This window comes from Tursiops truncatus, chromosome X, assembly GCF_011762595.2.
Source record: "Tursiops truncatus isolate mTurTru1 chromosome X, mTurTru1.mat.Y, whole genome shotgun sequence".
In the NCBI taxonomy this organism is placed as follows: Eukaryota; Metazoa; Chordata; class Mammalia; order Artiodactyla; family Delphinidae; genus Tursiops; species Tursiops truncatus.
The window spans coordinates 3,821,096-3,845,496 of record NC_047055.1 but is presented as its reverse complement, the minus strand read 5'-3'; the positions used below and the strand labels follow the sequence as shown (position 1 = coordinate 3,845,496).

At 40.9% G+C, this 24,401-nt stretch overlaps 1 protein-coding gene across 2 annotated transcripts in view; it reads right to left on the bottom strand.

The window, feature by feature from the left end:
- CD99L2 (CD99 molecule like 2) overlaps nt 1-24,401 on the bottom strand; it is a 112,908-nt gene that overhangs the window by 17,075 nt on the left and 71,432 nt on the right. For both annotated transcript variants that reach the window (XM_033849753.2, XM_033849754.2), the window contains exons 5-7: nt 9,413-9,481; nt 9,202-9,297; nt 6,811-6,876 (exon numbers count right to left, since the gene is read on the bottom strand). In XM_033849753.2, coding sequence (XP_033705644.1) covers nt 6,811-6,876; nt 9,202-9,297; nt 9,413-9,481 — 231 coding nt within the window. The remainder of the gene's footprint in view (nt 1-6,810; nt 6,877-9,201; nt 9,298-9,412; nt 9,482-24,401) is intronic.

The window sequence follows — 24,401 nt, the reverse complement described above, 5'->3', positions numbered from 1 at the left end:
TATACCCACCATCTGGATTCTATAATTAACAGTTTACATTATTCACTTTATCATATGTCCATCCATCCCTCTATCCATCCAATCTTATTTTTGTGATGCATTTCAAAGTAAGTCTCAGACATCTGTATGCTTCGCCCATACACATATTATAACCTAGAATTCCATGTTTGCTTGTGATTCCTTTTTTAAGGTAAAATTTACGTATAATAAAATACTAACCTTACATGTACCATTTTGTAAGTTTTCGCAGATGCGTACACCTGTGAAACCCATACCCCCACTGAGATACAGAATTAACATCAGTCCAGAAAGTTCTCTCATGTCCCTGTCCAATTAATTTGCATTCTCCCCCCAATCCACAGCAGCCGTGGATCTCATTTGTAACATTAGAAATTAGTTTTACAAATATTAGAACTTCACATGACTGGGCTCACATAGTATGTACTGTTTTTTTCACTGGCTTCTTTCACTCCGCATAGTATTTTTGACATTTATTCATGTTATTCTGTGTATCAGTAAGTCATTCCACTGTATGAATATATATTGATAATTAGGCTGTTTACAGTTTCTTTTGTTGTTGTTTTGCTATTATAAATAAAGTCGTTTTTAGAATTCTGTTATAAGTCTTTTTTGGACATAAGCTCTCATTTTTCTTAAAAATAAGTGAAATTGCTGGGTTACTGGGGAGGTCTATGTTCAGTGTTATAAGAAACTTTACATTCACGCCAACAACGTACGAGCATTCCAGTTGCTCCACTTACGCACTAACATTCAGTATCTGTCAGTCTTTCCGATTTTAGCCATTCTGGTGGCTGTGTTGTGATAACTCATCATGGTTTTCATTCGCATTTCCCCAATAAAGATTTTGAGCATCTTCATATAACTTCTTTTATGAAGTGTCTCTTCGGCTCGTTTTTTGTTTGTTTGTTTTGGTTTTGGTTTTTGTTTTTTTTCGGTACGCGGGCCTCTCACTGTTGTGGCCTCTCCCGTTGCGGAGCACAGGCTCCGGACGCGCAGGCTCAGCGGCCATGGCTCATGGGCCCAGCCGCTCCGCGGCATGTGGGATCTTCCCGGACCGGGGCACGAACCCGTGTCCCCTGAATCGGCAGGCAGACTCTCAACCAGTGCGCCACCAGGGAAGCCCTAGGCTCGTTTTTTAATTGGGCTGTTTGTCTTTTCATTATTACACAATAGTTTTAAACAGAGGACTGACAAGATCGTGTTCCTGGTGATTCTCTCTGGCAGCTGCATGGAGGACAGGCTGGAACCAGGAGACCAGGTAAGAGATTAAGGTAATGACCCAAGGGTAGGTGATATGGGCCTGGGCTTGAGGGGAGGCAAAGAGAAGGAATATTCCAAATTCCAAAGATACTAGCAGAGAGGATGTCTGGCATGAGGGGTTGAGGAGGTCAACGAATCCTCTTCTCAAACAGCAACTATAACCCTGGACAATCAAAGACAGCCATTTCAGGAAACAGATTTAGTTCCTGTGAGAACACCTGGAATCTGAGGCCTTTTCCCCCAGGGTTGCTCTCATTTCCCCTTCTCCCAGGTCTTTCAGCAGCTAGTTTAACTGGGGAGAGGTGGACAGGCCATGGAAATCAGCAACGGTACTACAGCTGCCAAACGGGACCCACATGACTTGGAGAGCCAGCAGCTCCTTTAGCCTGAGCAAGCTAACCGGTCAACTAGCCAGGGATTTAACAGAGACGTGAGACAACCATAGGGGGCTTGATACACTCTCCACGTAGCCTTGGTTGCCCCGAAGCTGAGGACGTGCCCAGCAGAGACAGTACTGGTATTGGCTGAAGGCCAGCTACGGACAGCAATGGAGCAGAATTGAGAGTCCAGAAACAAACTCTTACATCTATGGTCAATTGATTTTCCATAGGAGCCAAGACAGTTTAGTAGGGAAAGGAAAATCTTGTCAACCAGTGGTGCCAGGACGATTGGATATCCACACGCAAAAGGATAAAGTTGGACTCCTATTTCCCACCACACACAGATGAACTAAAAGATGGAACAAAGGCATAAATGTAAAAGCAAAACCAATAAAACTCTTAGAAGAGGACATAAGAAAACATCTTCATGAACTTAGTTCTTAAAACCCCAAAGCATGATCCGTAAAAGAAAAAACATTGATAAATCGAACTTTATAAAAAAATAAATTTTATTATTTGGTAAACAACACTATGAAGAAAAGGAAGAGACAAGCCACAGACTGGGAAAAAATATTTTTAAAATCATATACCTGAAAAAGGATTTGTATCCAGGTTAAAAATAGGACTAATAAAAGCAAACTGAATTTTTCACATGGGCAAAAAATCTGAACAGACTTCAAAGAACAGTATAAAATAAGAATATAAAAAGATGCTCAACATCACTTCCCATTAGGAAAGTACAATGAAAAAACAATTAGATACCCCTACACAAGTATTAGAATGCCTAAAATGAAAAAAAAAAACAAAAAACATACCCTGACAGAACCCTCTTACACTGCTGGTGGGAATGTAAATTGGTGCAGCCACTATGGAAAACAGTATGGAGGTTCCTCAGAAAACTAAAAATAGAACTATATGATCCAGTAATCCCACTCCTGGGCGTATATACAGACAAAACTACAATTCAAAAAGATACATGCACCCCAATGTTCACTGCAGCACTATTTACAAAAGCCAAGACTTGGAAGCAACCTAAGTGTTCACTGAAAGATGAATGGATAAAGAAGTTGTGGTACATATATACCATGGAGTATTACTCAGCCATGAAAAAAGGAATGAAATAATGCCATCTGCAGCTACATGGATGGACCTAGAGACTATCATACTAAGCAAAGTAAGTCAGACAGAGAAAGAAAAATACCATATGATAACACTTACATGTGGAATTTAAAATATGACACAAATGAACATATCCACGAAACAGACTCACAGACACAGAGAATAGATTTGTGGTTGCCAAGGGAGGAGGGAGGGAGGGAAGGATTGGGAGTTGGAGATTAGCAGATGCAAACTAGTATATATAGGATGGATAAACAACAAGGTCTTACTGTTGTAGCATGGGGAACTATATTCAATATCCTGAGATAAACCATAATGGAAAAGTATATATATATATATATATATATATATATATATATATATATATATATATATATATATATATATATATATATAAAACTGAGTTACTTTGCTATACAGCAGAAATTAATACAACATTGTAAATCAAATATACTTCAAAAAAAATTTGTTTAAACCCTGACAATATCAATTGCTGATAAGCATGTAGAGCAACTGGAACTCTCATTCATTACTCATGGAAAAGTATTGGGTTGGCCAAAAAGTTCGTTCGACTATTCCCATAAGATGTAAGAGGTCGGGTTTCCCAAACGAACTTTTTGGCCAACCCAGTATAATGGTACGGCCACTTCAGAAGACAGCTGGGAAGTGTACTGCAAAGCTAAACATAGATTTACCATATGACCCAGAAATTATACACCTAGGTATTTAGCCATGTGGATTGAAAACTTACGCCTGTACAAAAACCTGTATGTAAATATTTATAGCAGCTTTATATATTTATAATCACCAAAAGCTAAATGCAACCAAGATGTCCTTCAATAGGTGAATGTGGTACATCTAGACAATGAAATATTATAAAGAAATGACTTACCAAGCCATGAATAAACATATAGGAACCTTTAATGCACATTGCTAAGTGAAAGAAGCCAGTCTGGAAAGGCTACATACTGTATGATTCTAACCATATGACATTCTGCAAAAGGCAAAAGCTATGGAGATGATAAACAGATTAGTGGTTGCACGAAGAGAAAATGGATTAGGGTTGAGGAAACAGAGAGTGGCTGAGTACCAAGGGGTATACAGAAGAACTTTTATGGTGACAGACTGTTCTGTATGGTACTTGGCTGGTGGACACATGACTATATGCATTTGTAAAATCCCATACGAATGTGCATCACAAGGCGTGACCTTTAATGTATGCAAGCAAAACACCAACCAGGTTGGTGGGGGATCCCAGGATGGAATGTGGACTGTGACAAATGAATGCATCTGCATTATAAACGCATGTCAGAACTGCACTGAAACTGTAAGGTAAAGACAAAAGAAGAAAAACAAACACTGGACTGTAGTTGGTAAAGCTGCGTCTCACAGGGGTATGGGTTAACAATTACAATTGCGCTATACACGTATAATACCAGAATTGAGCAAGTAAGCAAACAGTTGATGGATGGTAGGTTTCTCACTCTCAGAGAGAGAAGTTAAAGGTCAGCAAGAAAGGAATGCTAAAATATGTCTCCAACTGTAACCTACTGCCAGAAGGCTTAAGTATGAACTCATGCTTAGGTTAACACAGATGCTGATGAATAGATACAGAAATAATTATAGATACATATATACACACGGTTTATTAATAAAATACATCCATGTGTTTCCTAGTTGTGCCCACTTAAAGGGTTTAGAAGTAGCAACATCCCACTAATGAATGCACTCAACACCCAGATCTTGGTTTCTAATACCCTCCCCTTTCAGTGGGGAAGAGAATGACATACCACTGGACGCTCGAGGAAAGAGACCCACCAGGCAACAGTGTTCAGGAAGAAGAAGTGAATGAGAACAAGAAAGTGGGAGAGTGCCAGGTAGGGCCCAGGAGGAAAGAACGTGAAGGAGGAGGTGGTCATCAAAGTGAAATGCTGCAGAGGTCACATGGGACAGAGGGCTGTGACCACCAAGAGATGACTGGGGACCAAATAGCAACTCCGGGGGAATGGGAGGAAAGGCTTGCATACACTAAGGTGTAGACCACAGAGGGGGCAATGACGAGATGAAACTGACTGGCTCGAGCTTCTCAGTCAGTGAAAATGCTAGGGAATGGAGGAGGCTGACGGGACCTGTTGATGAGAGACAGTCGCTACTACCTACAGACAAAATACGGGGCACCTACAGGGCCATTAGAAATGTGTTCTTGAGAAAAAATATACAACAGATAACATACTATCTCAGAAATACACTCCAAAACTATAGCTGAGTCTGTGTGCCTAAAACCCACAGTTAGAAAATGCATTAATTAGGACTGTTTTTATGCTGAAGATCGTCATTTATTTAAATGTGGTGTTTCATCTTCATACATGGCATTAGCACGTTTGCATGGAGAGACTGTCTGAGAACTTCATCGTGTGCTTATCATAACCTAAGGTTCAGTTTCACACTCGTATTTTTTGCCGGGACTCTCTACTTTCTTTTACTGACACCTATAATGACAGAGTATATCTTATGCTAACAATTGATTATTCTTTACAAGAGAAATTCAAATCTGAGCCTAATTAATGAATTTCCTAGCACTTCTTCCTTGTTAAAACAGGTACTTTTAATAAGGAAACCCCTCTCTTCTCACCATCTGGAAATACCATTTGTCACCCGGGAGTAATTGGCTAATTTGCTGGGTTTGCCCTTTAAATGTTCCATGTTCTCCTGACACCTGTGAGTTTCATTTAGAGGTTTTTGGAGCTTTTTACTCAAAATGACACTGTTTGGAAAGGTGGTTTGAAGGACAGATTCGACTACAGTATCCTTTAATCAGAACCACACTGTTCCCATACGAAAGGCACACAATTCCTACAAGAAAGAAGCAGATGCTAGTGCCACAGCCTAGACTGTGGGGAGTACAGCAGGCTGACACTGGAAACAATCACATGTTACACTCGGAACTTGCTGTTACACTCACAACCACAAATCACAACCACAACAGGGAATCACCAAAAAATGCTATACCCACAACTTAGCATCACAACAGGTTACCATCACAATAGTTACAATCATAAAAACTTACCACCAGAATTACAAGTTATAATCACAACATACCATCAGAACAGGTTACAACCACAAGTACCAACCACAAATTACAACCCTAACTTATTTTGCCACATCAAGTCTGGCTAACATTGTCTCCATACTAGGATCAGATCTTGCCAACATATTAAGACAAAAGGTTTAAGTCTTTGGGTGATTTGCGGGGGAACTAAAACTACCTGCCTTGGGGGAGGGTGTGACTATGAAGGGCTGACACATCTGATACAATTTCATCGACCCAGACCCATGAGTGCATGTGTCCATGTGTACAGACACACACACACACACACAAGTGCATGCAAGATCTGATGAAATCTGAATAAGATCTGTATGTGACTTAATAACAATATTGAACAACTGTCAGCTTCCTGGTTTTGACAATGTAACTATAGTTTTGTCAAGATATCAGGGGAAGCTGGGTGAAGGGTACACAGGAATTTTCCTAAACAATTTGTTTATTTTTACAACTTCTTGTGACTCAAACTACTGCAAAATGAAAAGATTTTAAAAGATATCTGACTTGCTACGGGTGTCTTAAAAAAGCTCTTGTCATGATGAGTTTTGCTCCCCCCATCCCAAGAGTGACAGGCTCCCCAGGTTGCGAAGGCTGTTCCCAATGAGTCCTGTGACCTTCAGTTACTGTAACTGGTGCTGCCTTGGCAAACAGCTTCTGCTAGTGTGGACACATTAACCCATGCAGCAACTTGGCTTAAGGAACATCAGGGAAAATGTGTGGCTTTTCCAAACTGGCTCATAAATGCCCCCTTGAGCTGCACAGTCTCTGTATCATTCCAAGTCAACCCCAAACTGCAAGCAGGGATGTCTAGGAACTAACTACCTTTGATTTCCCAGAGTCTGAGTAAGAACACCTCCAATCAACCTGGTTGCTGTATAATCCCGTCTTTAACAAGAATAAGGCATTTGGACAAATCAGTGCTCCTACCTTTACCCCTGTCAGGTTTGTATTCACCGCCCCCTACTATGTCTTCAAGATCCTTGTCTGAAAAACCTGGAGAAAACAAAACACACATCTCAATGCCAAAAACATTTCTCAGAGACAAGAAATTTGTTACTTAATGTTGTCCAACATCCCCAGAAAGTGACCGCCACTTAAGAGGACCCTTGATGAATGCGTAGGCAAAACTCTAAAGGGGCCCCCAAGATCCCTTCCCATCAGTGTACACACCCCAGTATGCCATGACTGGGTGCGAGTGGAACCATGCATGGGATGGCTATCAACCCGTGATTAGGTTATATTACATGCCGAGGTGAATGGACTTTGCAGATGTAATTAAGTTACCACATCAGTTTGACTTGGCATTAATCAAAAGGCAGATTTTCCTGGGTGAGCCTGAAATTAATCAAGTGAGCCCTTTAAAACAGGGTTGAGGCCCTCCTGAGCTCAAACACTAGAAGCAATAGTCTTAGCCTTCCTCTCCCCCTCCCTGCTCTTCTCTACTCCCCCCTCCCCCTCCCCTCCCCCTCCCCCCTTCTCTCCCTTCCGTCTAGTCTCTGTTTTTTCTCCTGGTGGTCTTAAGAAGCAAGTATTCACTTGTTCTAGAACTGCAAGGAAACGGTTCTCTGCCAACGAGCACACGAGCTTGGAAGACAACCCAACCTCAGCTGAGACTGCAGACCTGGATGACACTGTGACTGAAGGTGTATGAGGTTCTGAAGAGAAAAACTCAGCTGAGCTGTTCCTGAACTCCTCACCCAAAGAAACAGCTTGTGATCATTTGTTATGGTGGTAACAGAAAACTAATACAAGGAAACCGAAAAATTAATTTTATTATAGCTCAACCGTTGAGTACACATCTTTTAATATTCTGTGATGAAGTGGGAAGCGTGCTTACGGCATTTCTGTTCCACTCCAAAGTCCTATAGTTGACTCAGAAAAGCACATGTGTGACTGTTTCAATTCGGCTTTTATCAGCTGCTTTCTGTCATGAAAGACTACTTTTACTAGAAAGAAAGAATGATGGGCTAACTGTGGTATGGCAGCTTGAGTATTTGGAAGGTGTTTTCTTGAAAATGAATGAAATGGGGCTGTCACTTTAAAGAAAACCACTGGCAGTACTTGTTGCCAGTGATAATATTTCAAACAGAAAAGAGAATTTTGAAAAATCTATATCTACCACTGCGAGCTTAACAACTTGCCAATACTTAAAGACGTTTTCTAATGAGATGGTGGTGATATTAACAGATGTGAATTGGGGGCACTGCATAATGAAATATGGCATTATTTGGAAGGTCAAAAGACTTAAGAACAATATTTTCCAAATGAGCAATGCATAATGCACAAAACCATGAATGGGTAAAGTTCCACTAAAAAGTACATGAGGGGGCTTCCCTGGTGGCGCAGTGGTTGAGAGTCCGCCTGCCGATGCAGGGGACACGGGTTCGTGCCCCGGTCCGGGAAGATCCCTCATGCCGCGGAGCGGCTGGGCCCGTGAGCCGTGGCCGCTGAGCCTGCGTGTCTGGAGCCTGTGCTCCGCAATGGGAGAGGCCACAACAGTGAGAGGCCCACGTACAGCAAAAAAAAAAAAAAGTACATGAGGATCCCTGGGGAGTTTAATGAAATCAACGATGGAAAATTCACTGATATGGTTTCACATTCTACGGTGCACTTAACCTATAAGAAACAACCAGTGGTCGAGTTTGGGTGTCTTACCAAAGAAAAATGATGTGAATCAATGATCTGAAAAGTCTATTAAAATATTCTTCCCCTTTCAATGGCGTATCTCTTATAAGGCCAGATCTCCTTCATATACATCAACTGTAACAACATATCACAACTTGAGCCCAGAAGGAGATGGAGATGTGAGAGTCTAGCTCTTCTTTTTTGGCCGCACCACAGCAGGCGGGATCTTAGTTCCCCAACCAGGAAGTGCGGAGTCTTAACCACTGGACCGCCAGGGAAGTCCCCTAGCTTTCCTACTAAGATAGACATAGAAATTTGCAAAAAATGTACAATGATACCACTTTTCTCACTAAATTGTCTTTATCTTGCCATAGTTATTTCTCATGAAATCTGCTATTTATGTTATTAACATGTGTGTATTTGCTGTTGTTCATTTTAATTTTTCTCCAGTTTTAGATTCAAAGATGATAAATATCGATAGACGTGACCCACACCGCAATAGAGATCCTCCATAATTTGGGGAGTCCTGAGACCAAAACGCTTGAGAACCACTGTGGTAGGGTTCTCCTGGGCCTTGAAGCGCCCCAGCTCTGCCAGGCCAGGAGTGGCTCTGTGCGCTGCTGTAGTTAATGAGCTACACCCTGACCCGGGAGCTACAGCACTGGCCTGTGCCTTCAACCAGCTGTGACTTACCTCCTCCTCCTGCACTCGGCTTCCTGTGGCCATGATCTTGATCATTTCGATCATCCAAGGCATCGGCCAGGTCAAAGTCTTTTTCGTCAGGGGGCCCTAAAACGTAAAAGACAAAGCCAGTTGGTTAAATTACAGGCAGCTCATTTGGACATGGCCCCAGGGAGCTCCACGGGGTCCCTCCTTAGTGCCCTCCTCAGAACAGCCGTGTTACCTGCAGGCTTTGCTGGAGCTCTGGTCGCTCCCGGTCTCCTGGTTGTGGTGGTGACACGGTCCCATCTCTCTAAAAGGGGGAAGGGGGACAGCAAGGGGAGCACAATTAGTAACACACACAGCAGCCCCTGCACGGCTCAGGGAAGTCACAGCATGAGCACAGCACTCCTGTCCTGGTCCTGAGGTCCCTCTGATGCCTCTGAAGAACCACCTTGAGGATGACAAAGAGATGCAAGAGGGTTTACAGGAGACGAGTTCTGCTTGCTTTTCTTCACAGGATGGGTGGTGAGGCGGACATGATCCCACATTTGATCTGGTGATTAGTGGAGCTGGGACTTGAGCCCAGATCTACAGGAGATGACCACATGCTTCAGGGGGTCCCAGAGCTGGAGCACAACCCAAGAGCTCCAAGCCTTGGCCGTCACCACTCTCAACCCGGCACCGTAATCACAGGTAATACTGCCCAGGGATGAAGTGACGCTATGTTCCCAGTAGAGTATGCGAGTGTCTCATCAGCTGAAAGTGGTTACAACACCAACAAAATATTGTATATAAGTGTGGTTACTGCTGTTAATACTAGGTCTTTCAGCTCAACCATATTCCTTTCAAATTGTGGACTTCTTGCACATCAATTACGTAGCATGCCACACAGGAGTTTTCCAGTAGTTTTTCTTGAACTTCAAGACTCCCATAACTGTTCCTATAATTGGAGGTAGCAGAGGGACAGGAAATTTAAGGGAAGGGAAAGGCATAGACAGTGCCGTATACAGGAAGCACTTAGAATAGAAGCAGCAATGTTTGTGGGGGAAAAAACCTCAATGACTTTTACAGATCAATAACGTAATCCTCAAACTGCCCAGGTAATTTACAATGCATTACCTATCTTTTTTGGATAGAGCCTGGGGTTGTCTATGGATCAAAGAATTATAAGTCTGAGTCTTCTGGAAAGAGTGTTAAAAACACAGTAAGACATGACCTGCCAGTTCTCACTAGCAATAAAGGGGGATGTCACATAATGATAAAGGACCAATCCACCAGGAACACAACAATCGTAAGTGTGTAAGCACCAAACAAGAGTCTCAAAACACATGAAGCTAAAATTCACAGAGCTGAGAAAAGAAATAAACAAATCCAAATACTCTACTCTCAGCAACTGACAGAACTACTAGAATGAAAACCAGCAAGGACATAGAAGAACTAAACAACACAGTCAACTAACAGGATGCAACTGGCATAATGGACACTACCCAATCGCAGCAGAGTAAGTAACTGTTTAAGCACCCATGGAATATTCACCAACAGATCACACCCTGAACCAGAAACAAACCTCAACAAATTTAAAAGTATGGAAGTGATAGAGAGTGGTATCTCTGACTATAATGGAATCAAACTAGAAACAACCAAACCAAAAACAAGTAAGAGAAAACAAGAAAATCTCTAAACACTTGGAAATAAACAACACACTTCTAAATAAAACAACGGTCAATGAGAAAGTCTCAAAATGAAATTTTAAGAATAAATAGCCCTAATGAAAATGAAAATACAGCATATCAAAATATGGGAGATGTAACTAAAGTAATGCTGAGAGGGAAGTTTATAGCACTAAATGCTTAAATTAGAAACAAAGAAAGGTCTCAAATCAATAATCCAAGTTCCTAACCCAAGATACTAGAAAATGACGAGCTAGATACTAGAAAAACAAACCCAAAGCAAGCAGACAGAAGGAAATAATGTAAGAGCGGAAATCAATGAAATTGAAAATAGAAAAGTAAAATAGATCAACCAAACGGCTTGTTCTTTGAAAAAGTCAGTAAAATTGATACACCTCTAGCCTTACTAACAAATATAATTGAAGAAAAAAACCCCAAAATACTAATATAAGGAATGAAACAGCAGATATCATTATAGATTCTGCACTATTAAAAGGATAATAAGAAAACGCTATGAACAACTTTATGTATTTGACAACTTAGAAGAAATGGACCAATTCCTTGAAATCCACAAACTATCACAACTCAACTCAATCCCATGTTCACGTAACATAAGACTAATATTGTTAAGATGACAATACTACCCAAAGTGATCTACAGATTCAGTGCAATCTCTACCAAAATCCAAAACAGTTTTTTGGGCAGACTTAGAAAACCCCATCCTAAAATTCATATGGAGTCTCAAGAGACCCCAAATAGACAAAAGAATCTTGAAAAAGAAGAACTCACTTTCCTGATTTCAAAACTTACTACAAAGCTACAGCAATCAAAACAGTGTGGTACTGGCATAAGAACAGACATATAGACTAACAGAACAGAACAGAAAGCCCAGACATAACTCTATGGTCAATATGTTCTTGACAAGGGTACCAAGAAACTGAATATCCACATGCCAAAGAATGAAGTTGGACCCTTACCTTACACCATATATAAAAATTAATTCAAAATGGATCAAAGTCCTAAACATAAGAGCTCAAACTATAAAACTCTTAGGAAAAAACATAGGGGAAAATCTTCATGATATTGGATTTGGTAATGACTTCTTGGATATGACACCAAAAGCATAGGCAACAAAAGGAATAATAGATAAATTGGCCCTCATCAAAAGTAAAGCCTTTTGTGCAAAGGACACTATCAAGAGAATCAAAAAACAATCCCAGAATGAGAGAATATATTCATAAATCATATATCCAGTAAGAGATTAAAATCCAGACTATATAAAGGACTCCTACAACAATTTAAAAAATGAGATTTAAAGATGGGCAAAGAACTTGAATAGACATATCTTCAAAGAAGATATACAAATGGTCAATAAGCACATGAAAAATGCTCAAAGTATTGGTCATTAGGGAAATATAAATCAAATCCACAAGGAGATACCACTTCACACTCATTAGGATGGCTATTATCAAAAGAAAAATGAAAAATAACAAATGTTGGTGAGGATGTGGAGAAATTGGAACCCTGGTATTTTGCTGGTGGGAATGTATAAAATGGTGCAGCTGCTGTGGAGAACACTTTGGTGATTACTCAAAAATTTAAACGTAGAATTACTACCTGATCCTTCGATTCCACTTCTAGGCATAAGCCCAAAAGGACTGAAGGCAGGGACTCAAACGGATACCTGCACAATGTTCAATACAGCACTATTCACAACAGACAAAGGGTAGAAACAACTCAAACGTCTGCCAATTTATAAACAGATAAAATATGGTATATACACACAATGGAATATTACTCAGCCTTATAAAGGAATGAAATTCTGATACATGCAACAACATGGACAAACTTGGAAAACATTACGCTAAGTGAAATAAGCCAGACATAAAAGGACATATTTTGTATGATTCCACTTATTTCAGGTAGAAAATTCTTAGAGACAGAAAGTAGAACAGAGGTTAGCAGGGGTTCAGGGTAGAGGAAAATGAGGAGTTACTGTTTACTGGGTACAGAGTTTCTGTTTGGGATGAGGAGAAAGTTCTGGAAATGGATAGTGGTGATGGTTGTCCAACACTGGGAATGTACTTAATGCCAATGAACTGTACATTTAAAATGGTTAAAATTGGGGCTTCCCTGGTGGCGCAGTGGTTGAGGGTCCGCCTGCTGATGCAGGGGACGCGGGTTCGTGCCCCGGTCCGGGAAGATCCCACATGCTGCGGAGCGGCTGGGCCCGTGAGCCATGGCCGCTGAGCCTGCGCGTCCGGAGCCTGTGCTCCGCAACGGGAGAGGCCACAACAGTGAGAGGCCCGCGTACCGCAAAAAAAAAAGAAAAGGTTAAAATGGTAAATTCTATGTTAGTATGTTTACCACAATAAAAAAATAATTCAACCTAGATGAAAACACAATCTGAATATTTCTATAACCATTAATGAAACAGAATTTTTAATTTAAAAGCTCCTAAAAAAAGAAATTTCCAGGCTTTTTGATGGTTTCACTGGTAAATTTTACCAAGCATTTAAAGAGGAATTAACACCAATTTTATAAAACCTCTTCCAGAAAATAGGGAGGAGGGATATTTCCCAACTTATTTTATGAGGCCAGCATTAACCTGATAATAAACACAGAAAAAGACTGTATTAAGAAAAAACTACAGCCCAATCTCTCTCCTGAACTAATATATAAAATCCTCAACAAGATATTAGCAAACTAAACAGAATGTATAGAAAGAATTATACATCATGAACAAACGGGACTTGTTCTGGTTATGCAAGGCTGGATCAACATTTGAAAAACAATGTGCCCTACGATATCAGTGGCCTAAAGAAGAAAAAACTCATATACAGGCATACCTCGGAGATACTGTGGGGATGGTTCCAGACCACTGCAATAAAGCGAATATTAATAAAGCAAGTCACATGATTTTTTTTTTTTGGTTTCCCAGTGCACACAAAATTATGTTTACGGGCTTCCCTGGTGGCGCAGTGGTTGAGAGTCCGCCTGCCGATGCAGGGGACGCGGGTTTGTGCCCTGGTCCGGGAAGATCCCACATGCCGTGGAGCGGCTGGGCCCATGAGCCATGGCTGCTGAGCCTGCGCGTCCGGAGCCTGTGCTCCACAACGGGAGAGGCCACAGCAGTGAGAGGCCCGCGTGCCACAAAAAAAAAAAAAAAAAAATTATGTTTACACTATACTGTAGTCTGTTAAAGTGCAACAGCATTATGCCCCCCCAAAAATGTATGTACCTTAATTAAAAAATATTTTATTACTAAAAAATGCTATCCATAATCTGAGCCTTCAGGAAGTAGTAATCTTTTTGCAACAGGAACATCAACGATCACTTATCACAGACCGCAGCAAATATAATAATAATGAAAAAGTTTCAAATAGTTTTGAATTACCAACACGTGACACAGAGACACGAAGTCAGCAAATGCGGTTGGAAAAATGGCACTGATAGACTGGCTCAACGCAGGGTCACCACAAAACTTCAATTTGTAAAAACGCAATATCTGCAAAGTGCAATAAAGTGAAGCGCAATAAAACGAGGTCTGCCTGTAATCTTATCAACGTGGAAAATCCAATGCCCATTTATGAAAAAAATTCAGCAACTTAGGAATAGAGGGAAGTACCTCAACTTCATAGAGAGCATCTAGAAAACACCCATAGCTCTTGTCAGACTTAATGGTGAAAGACTGAACACTCTCTCCTGAAGATCAGGAACAGGCCAAGGACACTGTTCTCACCACTCTTATTTAACATAGCATGGGAGGTTCAACATTGCAATGAGAAATAAAAGACATACAGATTGGGAAGGAAGAAATAAACCTATTTGCCGATGACATGATCATCTATGTAGAAAACTCCAAGGAACCTACAAAAAACGCTTCCTAGAATCAGTAAGTGACTTCAGCAAGGTCTAACGATACAGGAGCAACAAATATCAAAATCAATCATATGATAGCAATGAACATACGGAATCTAAAATTAAAACACATAACCATTTAAAATTGTTCCAGAGAAAATGAAATACTTAGCTGTACACTTGAAAAACATGTACAGGACCTGCAGGCTGAAAATTACAATATGCTTATGAGCGAAATCAAAGAAGACATAAATAAATGGAGAGACATACTGTGTTCATGGATTTGAAGACTCCCTTAAAGACATCAACTCTTCCCAAATTCATCTACATATTTAACACAAGTCCTATCAAAATCCCAGCCAGCTTTCTGTAGACATAAATAAACTTATTCTAAAACTTGTATAGAAAAGCACAGGCCCTAGAATAGCTAAAACAACCTTGAGAAAGAAGAATAAAGTGGGGGGGAAATCAGCCTACCCAGTATTAAGGCTTACTTTATGGTTACAGTAATCAAGACAGTGGCAGAAGGGTAGACACATAGAACAGTACAACAGAATGAACTACCTAGAAAGACCTGCCCAAATATGCTCAAGAGATTTCTGTTAAAGGTGCAAACGCCACTCAATGGAAGCAGGACAGCCTTTCCAACAAAAGGTGCTGGAGCAACTAGGCATCTATAGGCAAAAATAATGAACCTTGATCTAATCCTCACACACCTCATACAAACCCTAACTCAAAATTGATGACTTTTTTGGGTCTTAAGTGTACATCTATAGCACTTTCAGAAGGAATGATATGAGAAAAATCTTCAGGACTAAGGGCTTGGGGAAGAGTTCATAGACTTGACCATAAAACCATGATCCACAAAAGAAAAAAATGGATAAATCAGACGTCATCAAAATTAAAAATTTCCTTTTGTGAAAGACTCTATTAAGAAGATGAAAAGACAAGCTATAGAGTAAAAGAAAATATTTGCAAAACACATACCCATCTAAGGACTAGTGTCTAGAATATATGAAGCGCTCTCAAAATTGAACAGCAAAATCAAACAATCCGATTAAAATGGGCGAAAGACATGAAGAGGCATTTCACTGACGGGTTTACATGAATGGCCAATAAGCACATGCAATCAGGGAAATGCAAACTAAAACCACAATGAGGTATCACTACACACCAATCAGAATGACTAAAAAAAATAGTGATAACACTAAGTGCTGACAAGGATGCAGAGAAAGTGGATCACTCATTTATTGCTGGTGGGAATATAAAATGGTACAGCTAGTCTGGGACACAGGTTGGCAATATTCTTAAAAAACGAACCCTATGACTACCATAGAACCCAGCAATTACCCACCTGGGCATTTATCCCAGAGAAATGAAAACTCATGTTCATACAAAAACCTAGAGCCCAAAACTGGAAACAACCCAGATGATCTTCATAAATAAACTATAGTACATCTACATCATGGAATACTATTCAGCAAGGAAAAGCAACAAACTATTGATACATGCAATGCCTTGGATGGACCTCAAGGGAATTATGCTGAGTGAAAAAAAGCCAATCCCCAAACATTACCTACTACATGATTCCATTTACATAACATTTTCTAAATTGCCAAATTCTATAGATGGAGAAAAGATTAGTGCTTAGGGACAGGAAATGGGGGTGGGCACAGCAGAAGGGAGATAGTTGTTTTTATAAAGCACAGCACGAGGGTCTTTGTGATCATGGAACTGTTCTCTGTCTGGACTACCATGGTGGATGTATGAACCTACACAGGTGACAAAACTGCACAGACGTGAAGACACACACACAGACACGAGTACAAGTAAAACGGAACATCTGAATAAGATCACTAGATTATATCAACGTCAAGATCCTGGTTGTGACACTGTACTATAATTTTTCAGGTGTTACCATTGGGGAACTGGTACAGTGTGATGGGATCTCTCTGGAGTATTTCTTACACATTGATGTGAATTTTACAGTTAGCTCTGAAGAAAATGTCAATCCGAAAATAGTTAATGATTGATTTGAGCATCGTAGTCATTTCTCATAGGGAAAAAAAAAAGTCTGACACGTAAATAGCTGGTCTTCAGGGGTGCACAAATGTCTATTGTCGACCTTAAAAACTAAGGAGCGAATCGTGTAGACCTCACCTTAGGGGAAAAGAGCAGCAGGAAGAACATCGAGAAGGGAGGCGGCACGTACAAGGACGTTTTCCAGACAAATGAAGCCGATTCTTTCCTGATCCCAATGGTTCATACAACACTGAAAATCTTCCAGAGAGAATATCTTTACAGAGCAAACAGCACAGCTCTTTTCCTCTTTGAAGTGAAGATACAACATACACGCTTCGAGAGGGCCCGGGTCACTATTTTTCTGTTATCACACTGTGCCTACCTCTTAAAGACCAGTCCCCTTTTCAGCTTTCTAGATCACTGGAGCGAATCTTCCATGGACTAGGAAACTGCCCAGCAGACCTGCGGATGAGGAGGCCCGTGCCGGCGCCTCTACGGCCAGGTGCACGAGCTGACCCTACGCTCACCTTCAGGTCATCACCACCTTCCTGGGCAAACACTTCTAAGAGCCACACACACAGAGGAAGAGGCCCTTGGGGTGAAGCCAGAATGCCTGGGCCCAGGCCAGCTACACTGCTGGCTTATTATAAACGTTAATATATGCTCAGTAGAAAAATGAATCCAATGGTGTAGAATCCTAAGAAAGAAAATATAAAAGACAGCCAAATCTATCCCCACAGGTAGCCACTCTCAATCTTTTCAGGTCTGCATGTGTCTGTCTCGCTCTCTCTCCATGTCTCTGTGTGTGTGTGTGCCCCTCTCTCTGTGTCTCTCTCTCTTGCATGTCTCTCTCCGTGTCTGTGTCTCCCTGTCTTTCTTTCCCTGTGTCTCTCTCCCCGTCCGTGTGTGTGTGTGTCCGTGTCTCTGTTCGCATCTCTCTGTGTGTCTCTCTGTGCATGTCTCTCTTTCTGTGTCTCTCTCTGCCCATATGTCTCTCTGCATGTCCGTGTCTTTCTGCGTGCGTGTCTGTGTTCACATACACTTAAATTTGATAGAAATTAATTCGTACTATATATATCCTGTTCTGTAACTTGCTTTTCTCATGCCAGTTCCAGAGATCTACCTTATTCTTTGAAATGGCTGCAGACTATGAATGGTTTAGAATTTATGTATTCAACGGTGTTATTTAAGAGTGTTTTAATTTTTGGCTGATACGAAACGCAAGAAAGCTGCAAACACCATTTCAAATGTACCTCTGCACGTGTGCATAACTCTGTACCCAGACGGAAAATGCTTTGAAGCAGAACTGCTCAAAGATTTTATCAAATCGCCCTCTGAAAAGGTTGAACTAATTTATACAACTGTCTAGAGAAGTGAAACTGTAAAGGTATGGCTCAATACAACAGAAGACATATAAAACCATCCTCCCGCTCGCCCCAGCTCCATAAATACATGTTCACTGCACATTAACATGGACGAGATCACGGATTCGAACGAAAACACACTGACGCCACATAAATATGTAAGGGCATCTTCTCAGTCAGTAGTTCACAAAGAGTGTTCCATGGACCCCAGGGGTCTGTCAGGTCATAACTATTTTCGTAATCATCCTCAAGTGTCCTTTGCCCTTTTTACAGGGTTGACATTTGCACTGTGATACAAATGCAATGGTGAATAAACTTCCAGGCCCTTTGCCTGAACCAAGGAAGTAAGGAGCACTAAACGCTATGAGAAGTCATTAGATCCTTCGCTACTCGAAGATAGCTGTCGAGACTCCCGCCCCCTGGCGTACACACCATGTATAATACCAGCCTGCTGAGTGTGGGAGGGACTGAGCTACTTCCATGACCAGGTTACGACATGGCAGAGGTGAAGGGATTTTGCAGATACAATTAGGATGCCCAATCCGTATGACTGAATTACTCAAAAGGCAGAATATTCTGGGTGATTTGGACATAATCAAGTGAGTCCTTGAAAAGAGGGCTGGAGGCCTTCCCTGAGCTAACATTAGAGGTAGCAGACTCTCATTCTTTTGCTGACCTTGAAGAAGCAAGTGGCCATGAGTTCTGTAGCTGCACAGAATGGAATTCTGCCAACAATCCCAACCTGTGGATATGTCGCCTTATGTGGGAAAAGGGACGTGGCAGATGTGAGTAAGCTAAGCACCTTGAGATGGGGAGACTGTTCTGGATCATCTAGGCAGGCCCAGTGTGATCACAGGAATACTAGTAAGAGAACGAGACCAGCAGGAGAGTCAAGGAAGGAGACGTGATGATGGAAGCAGGGGTGAGAGTGAGAGAGAAATCTGAGGTTGCTATTCTGTTGGCTTTGCAGATGGAGGAGGTATCCAACAAGGCAAAACTGCAGGCAAAGGCGAGGAAACAGGCTAGAGCTTCCAAAAGGAAGACAGCCCTGCCCATAACTTCACTGTAGCCCAGTGAAACCCAAATCATAGTTCTCACCTCTACAACTATAAGATAATCAATTTGTGCTGTTTTAAGCCAGCACGTTCTTGTAATTTACTACAACAGCAATAGGAAATCCCTAAATAAATACCTAAAACTGTGGAAGCAACTTCGGAATCGAGTAATAGACAAAAGCTGGAAGAATTTTGAGAATTTGAGAATTTCTATAGAAAAAGCCTGACTGCCTTGAGCCGACTTAGTGGAAATACAGACGTGAACAACTAGTAACAGCTAGTGAGGATTCAGAAGGAGGTCAGGAACATGGTAGAGGAAACCTGTATCATACTAGGGAACGCCTAAATCATCACGAACAGACTGTTGACAGAAATGTGGATGTTAAAGGCTTCGCCAGTGAGGTCTCAGATGGAAGCAAGGAAAATGTTATTGGACGCCAGAGGAAAGTAGATCCTTACCAGGTAGTGGCAGAAGACTTGGCTGAATTGTGCATCCTATAGTTACGTGGAAAGCAGAACTTCTCAACAATGAACCTGGATGTTTGAGCTGAGGAGATTTCCAAGTAGAGTGTTAGGGGTATGGCCTATTTTCTTCTTGCTGCTCATAGTAAAATGCAAGAGGAAAGGAAGAGATTGAAGGAAGAACTCTTGAGCAAAAAGGAACCAGGACTTGATGATTTGGAAAAATTTCAACCTATCCTAATTGCCAAAAAATGCTAGAATTAGGGGACTCGCTGTCAAGAAAGCTCTGGGGAGAAAGTCAATGGTGTGGCGGGAAAACATTATATGAGTACCTTGGAAGGGTCAAAAGGTCAGATTAAACATAAGATTATTCATGGATCCCCTCTGCCATCTCAGCAGAAGCCAGAAGTATAGACGGCATCATTCAAGAAAGATCTGTGGAAGAGCCTCTTTCCCAGTGGGGTGATCACCAGTATATATGTGGGAAACCCACAGAGTTCTTGAGAATTTTAGAACAGCAGGAACACTGCCAGCCTGCAATTAAAAGGGACAGAAAGAGAAAAAAATGTAAGAAGGCTGTTAGACTCCCCAAATTCTACAGGCAGAAAATACGCTGATATAACTACTCAGTTGCAAACATGTGCTATTTTTCCTGAACAAGGGAGGCTGATTCTGAGGGCAGAGCTGCAAACTCAGAACGTAGAGCTGTGAAACACAGTGCATCATCCCAAGGCCTGGAACCTAAAGGACTTGGATTTGGGAATTTCTTGAGACTGGTGAAGTCTTTTTTTTTTTTTTCACTTGAAGCTTGAAATCTTTTTGCCTGATGTTTTCTCACTTTTGTAAATGGAATGCCTATAACCGTTATTTTATGCCTGTCCGTTGTATTTTGGGGAGCAGATAACTTGTTTCTTGACTTTCATAGGTTTGTAGATGGAGAAGTGTCATAGCCAAAGCTTCACCCATGCCTGACTTATATAATTTAGATGATGAGATTTGGGACGTTTCTGCTTATGAAATTACGATGAGATTTTGCAATTTGAGTTGACGATGTGATGGGATGAAACTTTTTTTTTTTCTTTTTTATCGGTACGCGGGCCTCTCACTGTTGTGGCCTCTCCCGTTGTGGAGCACAGGCTCCGGACACGCAGGCTCAGCGGCCATGGCTCATGGGCCCAGTCGCTCCGCGGCATGTGGGATCTTCTCGGACCATGGCACGAACCCGTGTCCCCTGCATCGGCAGGCGGACTCCCAACCACTGCGCCACCAGGGAAGCCCGGGATGAAACTTTTAAAGAAGTTGGAATGGACAATGTATTTTGCAGGTGGAAGGGACAGACGACAGATGTGTTAGCATTAAAATGTCGCCCCCAAGATGTCAATGTCCTAATTCCCAGAACCTGTGAACATGTTACCTTATATGGCAAAAGGTCTTGCAGATGTTTCTAAATCAAGGACACTGAGATGGGGAGACTATCCTGGATTATCTGGGTGGGTCTGGTGTAATCACAACAGTCCTTAAAAGAGAAATAGAGAAGCAGGAGGGTCACAGGCCAAGTAAAGATGTGATGACAAAAGTAGGGGTGAGAGAGAGAAAGATCTGAAGATGCTACCCTACACTGCTGGCTCTGAAGATGGAGAGAGAGGGCCATGAGCCGAAGAATACAGGCATCCTGAAGAAGCTGGAAAAGACAAGGAGACAACAGACTCTACAGACTCTCTACTAATTCTGTAGAGCCTCCAGAAAAAGAAACAGCCCTGCTGACACATGCATTTTAGCCCACTGTGATCCATTTTGGATTTCTGACCTCAATAATTATAAGATAATAAATGTGTGTTTTTTAAGCCACCAAGTTGCCGGTAATTCGTTAGAGCAGCAACAGGAAACTAACACAACCTCAAACCTCAGATGAGACCCTAGCCCCAGCTGACACCTGCATGGCAGCCTCGTAGGAGTTATAGAGCAGAGGACCCAGCTAAACAGAACCCAAACTCCTGACCCAGGGAAATAAGAGAATGAATGGAAATTGTTTTAACTCAATAATTTATGCTACCTGATTATGAGGCAATATAAAATTAATAAGAGGGAGTAGCAAAAATATTTCATGAGCGCTCAACCTTGAGTATATCAACATTGTAACATTCTGTGTTATGAAATGGGAAGGATTGTTAAAGCATTTTTGTTGCACACCAAAGCATCACAGGTGACTTGAGGAAGGTCACTTGTGTGATTGTTTCAGTTTTCAGCTGAATTAGCTGCTTTTCTCATGGAAGAACAAATTTATTTCAAAGAGTAAATTACAGCAAACTGTGTCTATTCATATTTGAATATTTGCCAAAAATTTTTTTGAAAATGAATTAAATGAGCCTGTCAATTCAAGGAAATCAACCGACAGTATCAGCTGACAATAAGAAAATTTAGCTTTCAAAAAAATATACACAACTTTGGAAAACGTGTAACTGGCACCATGAGCCTGTCAGCTTCCCAATAAAGACTCTTCCTATCAGATCACTGGTGATATTAACAAATATGACATTTGAATATTGCATAAGGAAAGGTGTCATCATTTAAAAGCTCAACACAACTCAGGACACTAGTGTTTTCCAGAAAATGTATGTAGGACGTTACAAAATCATGAATGGGCAAAAGACTCATTCAAAGGGTAAGAAAGTCCAATAAGGTTCAATGAAAACAAATAAGGAAAGTTTACTGTCATGCCACTTAGCCTTAAGAAACCACAGCTTCTCCAGTCCTGGTGTCTAAATGTGCATGTGAACAGTAATAATAAAAAAAACAACAACACCCATTTAGGATAAAAACCCTGCAGAAAGTGGGCATAGAGGGAACTTTCCTCAACATAATAAAGGCCATATATGACAAGCCCACAGCCAACATCGTCCTCAATGGTGAAAAACTGAAAGCATCTCCACTAAGATCAGGAACGAGACAAGGCTGCCCACTCTCACCACTCTTATTCAACATAGTTTTGGAAGTTTTAGCCACAGCAATCAGAGAAGAAAAGGAAATAAAAGGAGTCCAAATTGGAAAAGAGAAGTAAAGCTGTCCCTGTTTGCAGATACATGATACTATACATAGAGAATCCTAAAGATGCTACCAGACTACTACTAGAGCTAATCAATGAATTTGGTAAAGTAGCAGGATCCAAAATTAATGCACAGAAATCTCCTGCATTCCTATACACTAATGATGAAAAATCTGAAAGTGAAATTAAGAAAACACTCCCATTTACCATTGCAAAAAAAACAATAAAATATCTAGGAATAAACCTACCTAAGGAGACAAAAGACCTGTATGCAGAAAATTATAAGACGCTGATGAAAGAAATTAAAGATGATACAAATAGATGGAGAGATATACCATGTTCTTGGATTGGAAGAATCAACATTGTGAAAATGACTCTACTACCCAAAGCTATCTACAGATTCAATGCAATCCCTATCAAACTATCACTGACATTTTTCACAGAACTAGAACAAAAAATTGCGCAAATTATATGGAAACACAAAAGACCCCGAATAGCCAAAGTAATCTTGAGAATGAAAAAAGGAGCTGGAGGAATCAGGCTCCCTGACTTCAGACTGTACTACAAAGCTACAGTAATCAAGACAGTATGGTACTGGCACAAAAACAGAATGATAGATCAATGGAACAGGATAGAAAGCCCAGAGATAAACCCACGCACATATGGTCACCTTATCTTTGATAAAGGAGGCAGGAATGTACAGTGGAGAAAGGACAGCCTCTTCAATAAGTGGTGCTGGGAAAAGTGGACAGCTACATGTAAAAGTATGAGATTAGATCACTCCCTAACACCATACACAAAAATAAGCTCAAAATGGATTAAAGACCTATATGTAAGGCCAGAAACCATCAAACTCTTAGAGGAAAACATAGGCAGAACGCTCTATGACATAAATCACAGCAAGATCCTTTTTGACCCACCTCCTAGACACATGGAAATAAAAACAAAAATAAACAAATGGGACCTAATGAAACTTCAAAGCTTTTGCACAGCAAAGGAAACCATAAATAAGACCAAAAGACAACCCTCAGAATGGGAGAAAGTATTTGCAAATGAAGCAACTGACAAAGGATTAATCTCCAAAATTTACAAGCAGCTCATGCAGCTCAATAACAAAAAAAACAAACAGCCCAATCCAAAAATGGGCAGAAGACCTAAGTAGACATTTCTCCAAAGAAGATATACAGACTGCCAACAAACACATGAAAGAATGCTCAACATCATTAATCATTAGAGAAATGCAAATCAAAACTACAATGAGGTATCATCTCACACCTGTCAGAATGGCCATCATCAAAAAATCTAGAAAAAATAAATGCTGGAGAGGGTGTGGAGAAAAGGGAACACTCTTGCAGTGCTGGTGGGAATGTAAATTGATTCAGCCACTATGGAGAACAGTATGGAGGTTCCTTAAAAAACTACAAATAGAACTACCATACGACCCAGCAATCCCACTACTGGGCATAATCCCTGAGGAAACCATAATTCAAAAAGAGTCATGTACCAAAATGTCCATTGCAGCTCTATTAACAATAGCCCGGAGATGGAAACAACCTAAGTGCCCATCATCGGATGAATGGATAAAGAAGATGTGGCACATATATACAATGGAATATTACTCAGCCATTAAAAGAAATGAAATTGAGTTCTTTGTAGTGAGGTGGACGGACCTAGAGTCTGTCATACAGAGTGAAGTAAGTCAGAAAGAGAAAAACAAATACCATATGCTAACACATATATATGGAATCTAAGG